The following is a 15,469-nucleotide window of genomic DNA, read 5'->3' on the forward strand; positions in this document are numbered from 1 at the left end:
TTTATAAAGATCATTCTTATCTGTGACCCCAGCATAGCCTAGTGCCCTGTACAAAAAAATTTCTGACACTGACAACAGCAAGGCATCATAATGAATTTGTCACTATTCATTAAGAGAAATTGGTGGCTTCTGTCAATCTCCTAAAATTATTATCTTAAATAATTCAGTGGATATGAGGGATTGCTTCAGGTTTTTCAGGTAGAACAAATAAAGACAACTATCATCTTCACAACCATGTAGCCATGAACAGTAGAAATAGCAGGTCGAAAATCACAATCTGGGCTTGAATCTCAGTTGCATCTCTAGCTGCGTGATCTGGGATAAAGTACTTAACAATGCCTGAATCTCTGTTTCCTCATCTGCCACATGAAGTAGTAATAACTATCTCACAAAATTATCAATTACTATAAAAAAATATTGGGCCACATATTTGAAAATGTTTATTATGAACTATGTGTTAGCACTCTATGCTCTCATAAAGTTAGTGTTTCATAAACTAAAATCAAAAGCAGGCAGGATTTTTATTTTTAGTTTTATTTATTTATTTATTTATTTTGAGACGGAGTTTCACTCTTGTTGCCCAGGCTGGAATGCAATGGCATGACCTTGGCTCACCACAACCTCCGCCTGCTGGGTTCAAGTGATTCTCTTGCCTTAGCCTCCCGAATAGGGGATTACAGGCGCATGCCACCATGCCCAGCTAATTTTTGTATTTTTAGTAGAGATGGGGTTTCACCGTGTAGACCAGGCTGGTCTCGAACTCCTGGCCTCGAGTGATCCACCTGCCTCGGCCTCCCAAAGTGCTGGGATTACAGGCATGAACCACCGCACCTGGCCTGCTCTCTTTTTTTTTCTTTCTTTCTTTTATTCTATTTTTTAATGACCAGAAGAGTCTTGAATACATCAAACCTGCTCTTTAACCACAGACAAGTCACTTAGCCTTTCTGGGTTTACTTCTTTATCTAGAAAATGGGATTTTAAAAATTATTTCCAGCTCCAAATGTTTTATGAATTTTATGAACTAAAAGTATCACAGAAAAAAAGTTTAAAAAGTTGAAATATTTACTCTATAAAACTTCTGACTCACATTTTGATTAAGCTATTATCTAAAAGTAACAAGCCACATTTTTTTCTATACTTCTCCATAAGGGGTAAAAAATAAACCATGTATACATGAAGTCAGGTATATAGATAGGCAGTATACTACACTACACATTAGTAGATAAAAATTATTTTTGGATAAAGAATGATGTTTAGTCTTAACTCTTTGAGGTTATGTAAATAATCCTTGGCATATGAAGATAGTCCCTTCTGAGCCATTTACTGAGTCTAATCACATATATTAGTTTCCTTTACCCATCATAACTATTTGAATGACAGTTTCCCAAAAATAAACAAGCAAGACAAGTCTCCTTGTCTCCAAGGAAGGCTAACAATAGGCAAGAGTGATGAGCTACAGTAGATGTAACTAACTCAGATGCTTTCAGAGGCCCAGGCAATGTAACTAAACATGTGAAGCAGCTTTATGTAATGCAATAGATAATGGTAGGTCAGTGGCAACAGAAGATGCCATGTCTTGCCTAAAAGCATTCTAATTAAAAAATAGTTTTTAAACCACTGAGCTGGCCAAACAAAACACATCTATTAGCAGACCATTAATCACCTTGGTTTATACTTGTTTTTGTTTTTGAGACAGGGTCTCACTCTGTCACCCAGGCTGAGTGCAGTCGTGCAACCGGACTCACTACAGCCTCTACCTCCTGGGCTCAAGCAATCCTCCCACCTCAGTCTCCCAAGTAGTTGGAATTACAGCACATGCTACCAGGCTCAGCTAATTTTTAAATGTTTACTTGTAGAGATGGAGTCTTACTATGTTGTCCAGGCTGGTTTCAAACTCCTGGACTCAAGTGATTTTCCCCTGCCTCAGCCTCCCTAAGTACTGGGATTACAGGCGTAAGCGACAGTGCCTGGCCGCCTTCTTTTTTTTCTTTTTTAACATAAGCAATTTGTGGTTTTTCTTTTAGGAAAGATAAACATCTTTCTTTATGCGATATATAGTACTTCAAAACTATTCCGGCTATCCAAGAACCTGGTTGAATTTAAAGAAAACATTTTTAAATAAAAAGTACTTTCATAATTTGAAAAAATAAATTAAAAAACTTTAAAATTCTACTCTTATTACTACTTTTAATTCAACATTCAACACATAAAAACTGGGCACTTACTACATGCTAAAGCATTGTCAATATCCTTTAAGATAAGAGAGATACTGGTGTACTGGTTTTGTGTAGTTATGTAAATTTATTTACTACTAGAATAATAATTCTCTGCTTAAAAAAACCTTTTAATCCAAATATTATTATATATCTATCTGTAAATATTTATTTTACCTGGGAGAAAATGCTTAATCAAGAAAATTGCGATAAATAATGATGGGTTTAAAACAGAAACCACTATCAGTCACCACGTTGATGCTTTTCAGATCTAGATCTTTAGACTGGTGAGAAAATTTCTGTGATGTTCACACTTCCATAGGGAGTTTTAACTGTCATTCAGAGAGACAGTTACAGAAGAATCATTTTTGAATTAGAGTAATAAATACAATTAGCTGAATTTTCTGGCATTTTTTTCAAGCATTTTTCATTTGCATCTCAAATATATGGTTACTCCCAGAAATTCCACTTTTAGGTATATACCCATGAGAATTGAAACACAAAAACTTGCACACAAATGTTCATAGCAGCATTATTTATAATAGTGGAAAAAGTAGAAATAAGCCAAATCCCCATAATTAATGAAAAGATAAACAAAATGTGGTATATCCATATAATGTGCCACAAAAAAATAAAGTACTGATACATGATACAACATAGGTGAACCTTGAAAACATTAAGCTAAATGAAAGAGGCCAGACCAAAAAAAAAAAAAGCCATATATTGTTTGAGTCTATTTATATGAAATGTCCAGAACGGACAAATCCATACAGACAAAAAGTAGATGGTAGTGTTTTCAGGGGCTGGAGGAAGGGAAGAATGGGAAGTAACTGCTAATGGATTTAGGACTTCTTTTTGGGGTGATGAAAATATTCTGGAATTAGAAAGTGATGATGATTGTACCACTTTGTGAATATTACTAAAACCAATGAATTGTGTATTTTAAGGGTAAACTTTATGGCATGTAAATTATATCTCAATAAGTAATAAAGAATATGGCTATTATAACCTATTTATATTGGATTTCTAAAAGAATATTTCATATTCTACTAAAAGGTGACAGGACCCTATATATATATATATATATATATATTCCTGAAAACTATTTTATAACCAAAAACTTTGTTTCAAAACATCATTCTCACTATAGTTATAAAACAGAAAACAAAACTAAATTTTTTAAACGTAAATATATTTAAAAAATTAAAACACCTAAGAAATGCAATCTATACATATGAAAAAGTAAAATATTTATATGCATAACAAGTAGTTGCAACATTATCCATAAGCAGCAGTTAGTGTTTATTTTCCCCATATTTTGGTTTAACACCATAGTGTAGTGGTAGTTCATTCTTTTTAGGGAAATTACATAAAGTATATATAGCATATCATTAGTAAGTTATAGAAGACTGTATAACTGGAAAATTCCAAGTAACAGCATTTCCTCTAAAAACACATCTATTATTAAACAAATTACTTTAAACTAGCAGAGAACAAAATGAGCCTATAATTTATTAAGAACAAGATATATAGTCAACTTGCATAAAATTACATATGGCATTTTAAAAAGTCTATTTCTAAAATATCAGTAATTCAGGCAATTGGGATTTCCACAGGAGAGAAATTGCCATTAATTTCCTTGTTATGAAGAAAGGTCTGCCTTAAGAACATCACAACGATGTTATTAAGAAATGCTACAGCATACTTTAAAAATCAAAATGGTGAAACATATGTATCAGGATATTCTTTTACTGATACCAGCCCTATAGCAGCATTTCAGAAGGTGATTTAAATCTAATAACTGACTTGGGTTTTTATTCTTTTCTAAAAATACATATCACATGTATAGTTTAGTTAAGAATTTTCATTTCCATTATAAATGGGAACTTTTCATACTGATTATCTAAAGGTATAAGAAATTAAGTAATTGGATAGTCTAGCACTTTATTAGAAATATACCTACTGACTCCACAAAAACAACTTTTACATATAAGCAAATTACTAAAAATATCTGAATCGGGAGAAATGAAATAAAATATAGTTAATGGTTTTCTCTTTATCTCTAACTGTAAAAATCCCTTTTGCCTATTTATTTGACCCGTCTCTATTCATGCAATTTAACGAACCCTCAAAAGAATTTACACATCTTTATACAGAATTCACATCTACATCAGTAAACTGCCAGTCCTTTTATATTTTCAGTGCCTTATCAAAATATGGGTAACAAAGTTCTTCATTCTATGAGGCAGGAAGATGTTTCCTAAGTACTTCTTTGGATGAAGATGATATAGTATCTGGGAAGGACACCTCAAATTCTATTAGAAGGTCACCACGTTGGTCAGGATTTTTTGGAAATGGCAGCCCATATCCAATAATTCTTCTTCTCATTCCAGGTTTCACAATATCATTTACTGACATAGGTATGTTTCTTCCATCCAGTGTTGGTACATTAATTGAGCAGCCACACAATGCCTAAAATGGACCAAATAAAATAAAATGAACACACTTCAAAACTCAAAAATCTAAGCACAAATATTACCAGATGGTAAAGGATAATACCACTAAGGTAAAACTTTAACCTCCAAAAGAATAACAATAGTTATAGATTTTTTTTCCTCATTAGAAAATTCCTTCAGAAGTCAGGCGCGGTGGCTCATGCCTATAATCCCAACACTTTGGGAGGCTGAGGCAGGCAGATCACCTGAGGTCAGGAGTTCGAGACCACCCTGACCAACATGGAGAAACCTTGTCTCTACTAAAAATACAAAATTAGGCAAACACAGTGGCGCATGCCTGTAATCCCAGCTACTTGGGAGGCTGAGGCAGGAGAATCACTTGAACCCGAGAGGCGGAGATTGCAGTGAGCCGAGATTGCGCCATTGCACTCCAGCCTGGGCAACAAGATCAAAACTCTGTCTCAAAAAAAAAAAAAAAAGGCCGGGCACGGTGGCTCAAGCCTGTAATCCCAGCACTTTGGGAGGCCGAGACGGGTGGATCACGAGGTCAGGAGATCGAGACCATCCTGGCTAACACGGTGAAACCCCATCTCTACTAAAAAATACAAAAAACTAGCCGGGCGAGGTGGCGGGCGCCTGTAGTCCCAGCTACTCAGGAGGCTGAGGCAGGAGAATGGCGTAAACCCGGGAGGTGGAGCTTGCAGTGAGTTGAGATCCGGCCACTGCACCCCAGCCTGGGCTACAGAGCAAGACTCCGTCTCAAAAAAAAAAAAAAAAAAAAAAAGGAAAATTCCTTCAGGACATGCATTATTAGATATGTCACCAAAAAAAAAAAAAAAAAAAAGTTAAAAGAAAAGTAAAGGATATATTCCACACTGCCCTGGAATGACATGGTTATTTTGAAGTTGCTATTAATACATTCAAGATGCAGGGATTGGAATGGAAGAAGAGGGAGAAATTCAGGACTAGAAAGAACAGGATAGGAGCAACTCTTTTTCTGGAAACTATTAGGACAAGAAATATATTTGTTTCATCTAACAAATGTTTACTGAACATTTACTATATGCCACACATTCCGGCTAGATGGTGAGCCTTATAGGGACCATGAACACAGACCTCAGCTCAAGGAATGCACAAGGAACTCAAAGAAACATAGAAGCAAACTAGCCATTATAGTACTGTATAGTGTAGGAACAAAGGTAAGCATGGAAGTCTTTTGTGAGAGAAAGAGCACCCAACTTAACCCCTTAGATTCTGGGAGCAGAGGATGCTTGAACTGAGCATTGGACCAGCAGCAGGTAGGTATTAGAGCAGGGTGAGAAACAATAGTGTTCCACAGAGTAGAGCTCAAGTATACAAGATAATAATAGAGCAAACTGGGCTGGGTGGGGTGGCTCACACCTATAATCCCAGTACTTTGGGAGGCCGAGGTGGGCGGTTCACTTGAGGTCAAGAGTTCAAGATGAGGCCGGGCGCGGTGGCTCAAGCCTGTAATCCCAGCACTTTGGGAGGCCAGACGGGAGGATCACGAGGTCAGGAGATCGAGACTATCCTGGCTAACACGGTGAAACCCCATCTCTACTAAAAAAAAATACAAAAAAAAAAACTAGCCGGGCGAGGTGGCAGGCGCCTGTAGTCCCAGCTACTCAGGAGGCTGAGGCAGGAGAATGGCAGGAACCCGGGAGGCGGAGCTTTCAGTGAGCTGAGATCCGGCCACTGCACTCCAGCCTGAGCGACAGAGCGAGACTCCGTCTCAAAAATAAAAAAAAATAAAAAAATAAAAAGTGTTCAAGATGAGCCTGGCCAACATGGTAAAAACCCATCTCTACTAAAAATACAAAAATCAGCTGGGCATGGTGGCGGGCACCTGTAATCCCAGCTACTCGGGAGCCCGAGGCAGCAGAATCACTTGAACCTGGGAGGTGGAGGCTGCAGTAAGCCAAGAATTTGTGCCACTGCACTCCAGCATGGGTGACAGAGCAAGACTCCATCACAAAAAAATAATAATAATAAATAACAATAATAGAGCAAACTTGGAGAAGTGCATATACATTTTAGGGGTAGACATCAGATTTAAAATTACTTATTTTAAGCTAAAGAGTTTGGACTTTATGGTACAGGTTATGTACAGCAATTTAAGAATTTGAAGCAGGGAACTGCTATGACCATATTTGCAGAGTTACAATCCAATTTGAGAAATAGTGCAAATAGGCTGCGCGTGGTGGCTCACACCTGTAATCCCAGGACTTTGGGAGGCCGAGGTGGGTGGATCACCTGAGGTCAGGAATTCAAGACCAGCCTGGCCAACATGGTAAAACCCTGTCTCTACTAAAACTACAAAAATTAGCTGGGTGTGGTGGCAGGCGCCTGTAATCCCAGCTACTCAGGAGGCGGAGGCAGGAGAATCACTTGAACCCAGAGGCGGAGGTTACAGTGAGCCGAGATCACGCCAATCTGGGTGACAGAGCAAGACTCTGTCTCAAAAAAAAAAAAAAAAAGTGCAAATAAGAACTCAAGTAATAACTGTATTAATGCAGTACCATTATAATTTATAAATGTATATATTTATATGAACTTATAAATGTGTATTTTTATTAACATAAAGGTATACAAATTTATTATTTATAGTGAATTATAAATTATTTTCTTCTAATACCTTTTTGTTATGCAATTATTACTCCATATTAACAATTTTAGAACAAACCCTATATATAGGGCCTAATGTGTTGAGATTACCAATGCAGATCTTATAAAGCACATTTGTAAAAGCAGCCTCATAGTACATAATCCAGTTAGCACTTAAAATTGACACTTTAATTCTAAGTAACTAAAGTTAGAAAATATAATCACATCCATATAAGAGGTATAATACCAGCACTATCTTAGAGGATTGTTATAATAATTATTTTTAACGTGTAATAGGCATTAAACAAATGTTAGCTATTATCTAGATATACTCCCTATGATCAACCACATAATTATTTGGTCTCAGGATTTTAGGTCCTACCAACTTACCTCTCGTAAACTAATTTTAGCAGTATAAATTATATTTGATCCATCTCTTTTAAATTTTGGATGATCTTTGTCTTTAATGATAAAAACAATGTCTGCTGGAATACTATTTGGTGTTTCATCTCCTTCTCTTGGAAAAGTAATTTTGGTGCCTTCTTTCCACCCTTTTTTAATTTCAATGGTAAGAATTTTGTCCTCGGATCTGTAACTCCTTCCATCAGCATTTAGCCTTTTTCGAGAAATCTTCATCCGTTTGGTACAACCACTATATATCTCTTCAAGTGATACTCTAAGTTCATGAATAACTGGAGGATCTTGTTTGAGGCGGGATGGCCCCACAGAATTCCTGTCTCTTGGATATCCATTCATGCTGAAACCAAAGGCACTAAAAGGATCACCATCTATTTCCATTTCTTCAGAATCTCTACCACCACCCATTCGTCTTCCAAAGAAAATTTCAAAGGGGTTGGACCCTCCGAAAAATGCAGCAAATGTAGCATGAGGATCGCCATGAAAGGTGTACCGGAAGGTACCTCCTTGTCCATCAGTGCCTCCTGCTCCTCCTTTCAACCCTAATTGAAGAGATAAGCATTATTAGAAAAAAGCTTGCAACTCAAGTTAAACTTTCAAAAACTGTATTGCTAATAAACTTTGGCTAACTTACATTAAAATGTATTAATATTGGCCAGAAATGCCACTTTAAATACAGAACAGCTATAAAACTCTTAATGATTACAGCCTAAGTTAAATTGTTAGTTTTCAAATTCTTCCTCCAAATTAGCACTCTTTGTTGTTGTTGTTGTTGTTTTGTTTTGTTTTTGAGACAGAGTTTCGTTCTTGTTTGCCCAGGCTGGAGTGCAATGGTGCAATCTCGGCTCACCGCAACCTCCGCCTCCCGGGTTCAAACGATTCTCCTGCCTCAGCCTCCCGAGTAGCTGGGATTACAGGCATGCGCCACCACGCCCGGCTAACTTTGTATTTTTAGTAGAGGCAAGGTTTCTCCATGTTGGTCAGGCTGGTCTTGAACTCCCGACCTCAGATGATCTGCCTGCCTCGGCCTCCCAAAGTGCTGGGATTACAGGCATGAGCCACTGCTCCTGGCCAAATCAGCATCTTTAATAATTTATTCCTGATTCTTTGTTCCTCAGGTAAGTAAGAAAAATAAAATAAGGTCAGGCGCAGAGGCTCACACCTGTAATCCCAACACTCTGGGAGGCCGAGGCAGGCGGATCATGAGGTCAGGAGTTTGAGACCAGCCTGGCCAACATAGTGAAACCCCGTCCCTACTAAAATTACAAAAAATTAGCCAGGTGTGGTGGTGGGCGCCCGTAATACTAGCTACTTGGGAGGCTGAGGCAGGAGAATCACTTGAACCCAGGAGGCGGAGGTTGCAGTAAGCCAAGGTCGCGCCACTGCACACCAGCCCAGGCAACAGTGTGAGACTCCGTCTCAAAAAAAAAAAAAAAAAGAAAAGAAAAAAAAAGAAAAAGCAAAGAAAATTAGGAACTTCTTATCTTATAAACTACTGATCTGGCATGCTGAAATATATAAATTATATAAGTATCTACTTATAAATATGTAAGTTTTTAAAAGATGTCAGTTGGAAGGTCTTCAGTAATTGATACAAAGTATAGAACTTAAATATTTAATTTATTTATAATCAAACAATATATATAACATTTAAAAATATAAATATATTAATAAAATATATTGTAAAATACAAGATACCACATTCATACTGTTTATATATAAATAAAATAGAAATACGTAAAAATATAATGTAATAAAAAATACCATATTCATTCAAACTAGTTTTATTTCAGATCATCTTTTACTGTTTAAGAATTAAAATAGGGCCAGGTGCAGTGGCTCAAACCTGTAATCTCAGCACTTTGGGAGACCGAGTCGGGTGCATCACTTGAGGTCAGGAGTTCGAGACCAGCCTGGTCTACATGGTGAGACCCCATCTCTAGTACAAATACAAAATTAGCTGGGCATGGTGGCACATGCCTATAATCCCAGCTACTTGGGAGGCTAAGGCAGGAGAATCGCTTGAACCTGGGAGGCGGAGGTTACAGTGAGCCAAGACTGCGCCATTGCACTCCAGTCTGGGCAAAAGGAGCAAAACTCCATCTCAAAAAAAAAAAAAAAAAAAAAAAAAAAGAATTAAAATAGAACTCTGTGGCAGAGAGTAAAAAAATTCTAATAATGAAAAATAGTTTTTTAGACACGAAAATTGTCATTCCTTCTCTAGATGCCAAATTTGTTTATCTAGGCATACCACATCTTAGCATTAATTTCAATGCTTATGAGAAGAAGACTGAAATCAAGAGCTGTAAACTTTGACATGTAAGGCCTCTATATGGGTTATTTCTGTCTCTTGTGAACAATCCACCTCAGGCAACAATATAGTGACTTTTTGACCCTTTGCTTAAAGGTTCCACTAAGTAATATTTAACCCAGAAAAGATTATATTTGAAACAACATTTTCCACTATGTGTGAAAGAAATGTTCTACTAAAACCCAAAAAACAACAGTATGGTGATCTTTTAGAGGTCAATACTGACCAAGAAACAAGCAGGAAAAGAATCTAAAGATCATAAAACTATGAAAAATTCAACAGGTTAAGCTAGGAGATTCTAATATCTCCAAACAGTGAGTGATTTGAAGGCAGGAAATATATTCATTTTGCATTGCTCAAGCATACAGGGCTGAAAATGGTAGGCATCCACGCTTAGTGAATGAAGGGAATGAACTAATTCCTAAAGTCCTTCTAAATCAAAACTAAAGAAAGTATCTTGAATATCAGTACAGAGAAAAAGGCAGAAGCAAAAACAATGTAAAATATAATCACACATATACATATATAAGAGATTTAACAATTTAAAATGCCACTAACACCAGCATACTTTAAAGAAACTTAGTTTTGCTTATGTCTTATTCTACATTTGGCTTCTTCCATTAAAAGGTATATATATACACTCTATTTCATCTAACAGAGTCTCAAGTGATATCTAAATTTTTACCTTCATCCCTGAATAGAATCTGGAGAGACCAAGAGAGACCTAATAATCTGAAAATTGTCAAAATATGTATTGAACAATATATCCAAATAGCAGTTAGGGAAATTCCTTGTAGAAACTGAATGACAAGTATAAGCAGGACAAGATCTTTTCATAAGCAGCTCATCCAAATTTCCCTTTTACAAATTTTAGTAGTATAATTATAACTCCAAATGTTAAAAAGCTAATGGCAGATTTTTTTTAATGATAGAATAATATGTAGCTCAAGGTCATGACCAAAGTGACTCAACCAATGCTTAAATTATTCGAATCATTTTATCCTTCATCCCATAGACTTAAGGGAATATAATTACTTAACTGAGTTAAGCAAACTGGGTAAATCAGCCTGCCCAATCTAGCCTCTTATGAGACAAAATTTAATACTTGCACCCATAATGAATTCATGAAAAGAAATAATAACGTTTTAATTTATTACGTCATGGGTTTGGCTTTCTCGAAAACCTCTTCCTCCTCTGCCAAAAATGGTAATTCGGTCAGAATTACAAAGTCCCTGAGAAGATTCATACAAAGTCTGAAGTAACTTATCAAAGCTGATAAAAAGACTCCAATGCAGCTTTGAGGTTTTCCTAGACACTATTAAACAGTCAACTACGCAGCTCAGACAAAGAATGAAGCTACTCGAATGAATGAAAAAAATCCTAGACCGGTGCAGTGGCTCACACCTGTAATCCCAGCACTTTGGGAGGCCAAGGCGAGTGAAGCATGAGGTCAGGAGTTCGAGATCTGCCTGACCAACACGGTGAAACCCCGTCGCTAGTAAAAATACAAAAAACTAGCCGGGCGAGGTGGTGCGCGCCTGTAGTCCCAGCTACTCGGGAGGCTGAGGCAGGAGAATGGCGTAAACCCGGGAGGCGGAGCTTGCAGTGAGCTGAGATCCGGCCACCGCACTCCAGCCTGGGTGACAGAGCAAGACTCTGTCTCAAAAACAAAACAAAACAAAAACAAAAACAAAAATTAGCCAGGCGTGGTGGCGCACCTATAATCCCAGCTACACAGGAGGCTGAGGCAGGAGAATCACTTGGACTGGGGAGGCGGAAGTTGCAGTGAGCCAAGATCGCACCACTGCACTCCAGCCTGGGTGACAGAGCAAGATTCTGTCTCAAAAACAACAACAAAAAAAGAAAAAAATCCTACCAAAATTCATGCCACTATAACATACATTATTATGCAAGTATCACTTGCATTGTGTAGCATATAAAATTTTAAGTAACGTCACATTAACTTTATGGTCAACTTATATACTTAATCATGTGCATTTTGAACACTAATGGAAATGTTTAATATTCAATTGGATTCCCTCTGCTATTCAAATGTTTTCTAGACACTATCATCACTTTGTGTGATCAAAAAATGCACTAGAGAATCAACATTTGCCTATGATTTAGCAGGACTGCTATTATTTTACAACTAACCAGTCAACCAGTTTGCAGTCCCAAACCAAATACGTGTTTGCAATACTATCTATAACAATGATTCCCACTAATTAGTTAAGGTTGACTAAAAGTTTCCAAAAGAAGAAACACTGGAGAAAAATTCAGATTGCAAAGAAAAAAACATAGTACTTTAATAACTCTTACTCCAAGGAGATCTAATATGTAAAAATCCAGATTTATAGCAAGACTTCAGTTAAAAAATGAGATTCTGAGATCTTTTAAACAGTTTTAATTCACATCAAATTTACTTACATGTTTTCAGAACAAATAGTAAATTTTTAAAAATCCAGCTAGCTAAATATATAAGTTAAAGAACAGAAGAGAACTAGTATAAAGATTAATAAATATAAGTTTTATCATTTAAACACTACCTTTTAATATTTGAAGTTACTGAATAAATCATAAGCAATAACAAAATACAGAAAGTATAAAAAAAGAAAAGTTAGAGAACTGGAATAAATGAGGATGTGTTATTGAAACTCTTTTCTTTTAAATCTCTTAATACAAATTTCTGCTGACATCCACTAAACTCTTCAAGACTAAACCTAAAACTTTGGGAGAGAGTGGTTCAGAATCCAATTTTAAATTTCTGTAGTTCTGTGGTTTTTATTTCCAAATGATTCAACTATAGAGAAAATTTATTTTTAAGAAGAGATTTATTACATACATAAAATTAACCTCTTGTACAAATACAATTCAATTGATTATAGTAAATTGATAGAGTTGTATAACCATCATCAGAATCCAGTTATAGAACATTTCCATCATTCCAAAGAATTCTCTAGTTGTTATTTGTAGCTAATCCCTGCTCCCACCTCAAGTCCTAGGCAAGAAAGATCTACTTTCTTTTTCTATGTACTGGCCTTTTCCAGACATTTCACATAAATAAAATCATACAATATGTAGTCTTTTACATCTGGCTTCTTTCATTTAGCATAGTTTCTGAGGTTCACCCATGGTGTAGCATGTTTCAGAAATTGGTCCTTTTATTGCTAAATAGTTCCTCATAGAATGAATATAGCATATTTTGTTTAATTCACCAATTTATGGTGCTTTCAGATTGTTTCCAGTTTGGGGCTATTATAAATAATGCTGCTATAGGCATTCAGATACATGTCTTTGTGTGGACATGTTTTTGTTTCCCTTTTATAGATTCCTAAAAGTAAATTTGAGGTATCTGTATTTTTTTTTTTCTTTCCTTTGTTTTTCTTAGAGATAGGGTCTTGCTTGCTATGTTGCAAAGGCTGGACTCAAACTCTTGGGCTCAAGCAGTCCTTCAGCCTCAGCCTCCCTATTAGCTGAGACTACAGGCATATGCCACCTCACCCAGTAGCCAACCGTTTTTAAAACAAAACGTTTTGAATTGTGAATATTCAGAACACAAACTGGATTACTGGTTCTTTCATGCCTAAATATATAAATTTAGCATAGCAACTTATATACTTTTCAGTTCATGGTTCCTCATTCCCACCATCCCAGCTCTAAGTCCCAAGACTGTAATAACTGAGGGGGAGCGGGAAGAAGGATACCAGGTAAATTAATAGTGTTTCCATAGTCCTAAAGTTCAGTGTTTTGTTACTACTGGAGAAACCTACGGAACCACGTCTGGATATAAATAAAAAGCAAAGAGAAAAAATGTTTTCCCCTACTTTCACAGTGTATCTAAATGGAATTTTTAATAGAATAAATGAGATATTCTGAATAAACGGCAAATAAATATAATACTTTCCTGTGAAGAAAGAATAATTCTAAAAAATAATTCAAATAACTTTCATTCAATTGTATTTCCTTTTTTTTCTTTTTTTTTTTTTGAGACGGGGTCTCACTCTGTCGCCTAGGCTTAAGTTCAGTGGCTCGATCTCGGCTCACTGCAACCTCCGCCTCTTGGGTTCAGGCGATTCTCCTGCCTCACCCTCCCAAGGAGCTGGGATTACAGGCGCCCGCCACCACACCCAGCTAATTTTTGTATTTTTAGTGGAGACAGGGTTTCACCATGTTGGCCAGGCTGGTCTTGAACTCCTAACCTCAGGTGATCACCTGTCTCAGCCTCCCAAAGTGCTGGAATTACAGGCGTGAGCCACCGCGCCTGGCCCATTCAATTGTATTTTCAAGTAACCTATAACTAGAGAATGGTATTTCTGCATAATATATTTCTATGTTTTAAAAAATGTATTCTCTCCTCACTCCTCCTATCACTAATATCAATTATGTAAGTTAAAAAAAAAAATCCAGGGTATACAGATTCAGGGTGATTTAATTTTTAAAAAAATTCACTCACTGTGTAATGCCCAATAAAAATTAAATAAGAAAAATCACTCTAGGAAAGCACTATTAAGAGGTAATGTTAAATCAAGAAAAATGTATCATTTGGTGACTTGAAAATTCTGAAGACAAATATCCTTACTAAACCCTGAATCTAATGGCTTAGCCACAAACTTGAGCTATCAGTGAATTGTTGCAAAATATTTTAAATATAAAGCAGTGGATATCTGCTTTTTCACAGGAATTCACAGTGTTATTCCATGTTTGTGAATTTCTTTACAAAATTACAAAATAACTCCTTCAAAATTGTAGTACATTATTGGTAGTATCTCAGAATCCTGCTTAGCTTTTGAGATAAACCAAGTCATGATACATTGGGTAATATGTATGGCCATGGGTATCATGCAGGATTGAACTGCCCAGTATTTGCCTTTTTCAATATTTACTTTGTAAGAACCTGACACTGTAGGTCCTCACCACACCAAAACCAGCAACATAAACTTCAGTTTTGGGCAACTCATAGATCAGAAAAGTTAAACAAAACAAGAAGGAAAAAAACCCTCTATATACAATCACCCTGCTTATCTACATTTGATTTGTTTCATTCAAAATAAGCAGTCACTGCTTCACTATAATTTTAAGAATATATTTCTAGGAAAATTGGATGTTAAATGTAATAAAGGAATCAAAGGGATAACAAAAAAGTTTTCATAGCTACAATGATTTGAAAGCCAGTATTTTGGGGGAAAAACTAATAAAAACTTAGTCCTGATGTTAAAAGTTGAAAATCCCCAAACCAGTACAAGTCAAAGTTTTTTGTGTTATCAATTAGCAATTTGAAATAGTCTTACTTCATAGCCCCATTTATATGGAAGTGATGGACAAACCTGATTTAAAATGAAGAATGAAAAAAGGATAATCTGAAATTATCCTCTTTTACTGTGCTCACTAGTTTTTGATCTCACAATGCAAAAAACAAAGGTATGGCAGGGAGAGGAAAGGGAAGTTGT

General features: G+C 36.3%; 1 protein-coding gene across 7 annotated transcripts in view; it reads right to left on the minus strand.

The window, feature by feature from the left end:
* Positions 1 to 3,491: 3,491 nt before the first annotated feature.
* Positions 3,492 to 15,469, minus strand: part of LOC105482687 (DnaJ heat shock protein family (Hsp40) member B4) — a 37,706-nt gene continuing 25,728 nt past the window's right edge. For all 7 annotated transcript variants that reach the window (XM_011742929.3, XM_024793095.2, XM_024793093.2 and 4 more), the window contains 2 exons: positions 7,685 to 8,253; positions 3,492 to 4,685 (listed from right to left, as the gene is read on the minus strand). In XM_011742929.3, coding sequence (XP_011741231.1) covers positions 4,452 to 4,685; positions 7,685 to 8,253 — 803 coding nt within the window. In that variant the 3' untranslated portion in view covers positions 3,492 to 4,451. The remainder of the gene's footprint in view (positions 4,686 to 7,684; positions 8,254 to 15,469) is intronic.

The sequence above is a fragment of the Macaca nemestrina genome, chromosome 1 (assembly GCF_043159975.1).
Source record: "Macaca nemestrina isolate mMacNem1 chromosome 1, mMacNem.hap1, whole genome shotgun sequence".
Classification (NCBI taxonomy): Eukaryota; Metazoa; Chordata; class Mammalia; order Primates; family Cercopithecidae; genus Macaca; species Macaca nemestrina.